This window comes from Melospiza georgiana, chromosome 8 (genome assembly GCF_028018845.1).
Source record: "Melospiza georgiana isolate bMelGeo1 chromosome 8, bMelGeo1.pri, whole genome shotgun sequence".
Classification (NCBI taxonomy): domain Eukaryota; kingdom Metazoa; phylum Chordata; class Aves; order Passeriformes; family Passerellidae; genus Melospiza; species Melospiza georgiana.
Window position 1 is genome coordinate 36317756 of NC_080437.1, and position 2500 is coordinate 36320255.

At 39.8% G+C, this 2500-nt stretch overlaps 1 protein-coding gene across 11 annotated transcripts in view; it reads right to left on the reverse strand.

The window, feature by feature from the left end:
- Positions 1-2500, reverse strand: part of EBF3 (EBF transcription factor 3) — a 118900-nt gene that overhangs the window by 14207 nt on the left and 102193 nt on the right. For all 11 annotated transcript variants that reach the window (XM_058029278.1, XM_058029283.1, XM_058029276.1 and 8 more), the window contains one exon: positions 1096-1184. In XM_058029278.1, coding sequence (XP_057885261.1) covers positions 1096-1184 — 89 coding nt within the window. The remainder of the gene's footprint in view (positions 1-1095; positions 1185-2500) is intronic.

The window sequence follows — 2500 nt, forward strand, 5'->3', positions numbered from 1 at the left end:
TTGGCAGCAAGAGCCCTGTGGGTGATGACATGGATGGCTCCAGCTCTTCAGGAGGAACAAACTTGTTCTTATTGAAGCTCAACCCTCAGGAGCAAAAAGCCCCCAGTGAAACACACTTTAAAAATCTCCCCTTCTGCCTACAGTTCTAGTGACAGTGAATATCTGATATGAGTTGCTGGCATGCTCACAAATTAAAAGAGAGACCTAATGATATTGCTTATGTTCATGCTGAGCATTAAAAGGTAATGTCTAAAAGGTTTTATTGTGTTAATAAAACTCAGAGGTGGTCAAGACTTGATGCACACAGGAACAGAATACAAAATAATCAGTCATAATGTTACGACTTCATTTTTCATTTGTGTTTTTCAAGTTTGCCTTGAAAATCAGAGATTGTGCTGAAGGAAAAAAGACAATATTATATCAAAGAAAAAGGGAAAATTATAAGCATGATTTATCTTTAATGTTTTACATCAAAATGAAATTTCTGCGATACGTGTCATGTGCATAAACAACACAGGCAGCTTTTGTCTTTGTTGAATTTAAATGAAAAGTCCCTCTAGATATTAATATGTGGACTTCATTTGTTAGCCTGCTAAGTCAGGGACTTATAACAAAAGCTTTGTAAACAAAAGATTAAACTGAATCGAGCTTTAGAAAATGAAAGGAAAACAAGAGTCAAATAATCACAGATCAGAGTGGGGCTGCTTAGATTGAAATCACTACAAGCTACTGGAGTGGAAAATGTTTAATTGAACTATTTCATTACGCAGGAAGTTTATGTCCCTCTTGTAGAATCCAAAATATTTGTATCAGAAAATCCATTCTCCTTCTTTAAAATACTCTCCTGCAAGTATCAGGTGCGATCTTAAAAACTGTCGATTAACTTAATGGCAAAGAATTAATGTGGAAAAGGGGTCACATTTAAGAGTACAGGTTGTTTTTTTGCAGCTTGATGTACCTACCCAAGAAGTTGCTCAGCCGGAGTTCGTGCGCGGCGTTATTTTACAGGTGATGAGCAGCCTAAGGCATCGCTTAGCAACACGTATTTAATTAGGAAAAAAAAAATAAACAGATGCTTTCTGACTCTTCACTGACCTTTGGTAACCTTTCGGGATCACCTGGGTGTCGTGGAATAACTTTCTGCAACCTCTGGAAGCCGTAATCTATGGTGGGTTCGTTAAGCGCTGGAACATAAACAGATGAGGCGATTTAAGCAGAGGGGTTTCATAAAATCCACATCCCAACAACTGCTCCTGAGCACAAATTTACACCCCATGTGCAATTTTCCTCTCAGACCTTTTCCTGGCCACAGACCTCATTTTACAGCCTGTCCTGAGGAAGGGGTTTTTATTTTTTTTCCCCCTTCACAAAGCAATGATTACTTCTACTTATAATTAGGCTGGAAAATAGTCAAAGGGTTATCCAATATATTGCAAAAATGATAGCACAGTAACAAAGTTACAGGTCTTGAGGCCATATATAGCAATCACTACAGTCATGATATGATGTCTGCATCACGGGCTGCTTTCTATACTGGCTGTGGATTTATGGGAAACTGGCAATTATGACATATGTCCAGCTATTGCTAGCTTCAGATTTATCCCTGTGGTCCTTTTTTGTCTAGCATATTGCCTGAGCACAAACCAGGCAGGAGGAGCACTTAATCTTGCAAAGCTTTAATAATCTGTGAATGGCTGACTACAAACTGATGTAGAGCACTATCATTCTACAGCTGCAATCCACTAGCCTCATGAAATTGCAGGCCACAAATAGTAATTAATCTTTTTATCCCTCAAATTGTAATTTTGACTATGAACTGTGCTTGGTCATAAATCAGCAGCACATGCTGCTGTGTACAGTGCATGAATCATGATCCTGACTCAGTTAGACTGCACACATTGTGTTTAACAAGCTTTATAAGGAGTCATAGGGCTTTATTATAGCCCTGCCTGACTCAAACAAAAACTGAGCCTGGAGGCCCAGTGACTAGAGTTAAGATGAAAATACTTATTAGAGTATATTACTCCTTGATGTAGATATCGTTTTCAGCAGACTAACTCCACGGTGCATGGCGCTACATAAATCAATGGGTTTTCTGAGACTAATAAGAACTGCCTCCATCTATTCATTACTCAGCCCGCAATTTAGGCCATCACTCATTAGTCAGCATGTAATTTGATGATTAACACCGTACAACTCAGCAGGTTCGCCCAGCACACAAAGGCTACAACTTACTCGGGGAGGGGGGCGCCGGGGAACGCCACCCGAAATAATTGGCCGACATTATTATCCAGTGCTGCCATTATTTGTGTAAACACGGGCGGCACATCCCGTGATCAATGCGGGGAGGCTCACACGCATGCACTCAATAACACGACAGAAAGTTGAAGACTGCAATATGATTTGACATTCCATCATGCATCCCGGAGACAAAGGTCCACATAGGAATGTGAAGTAAGACATTTTCTTGTTAATAAAGCATTGATCCGATGTATTGATT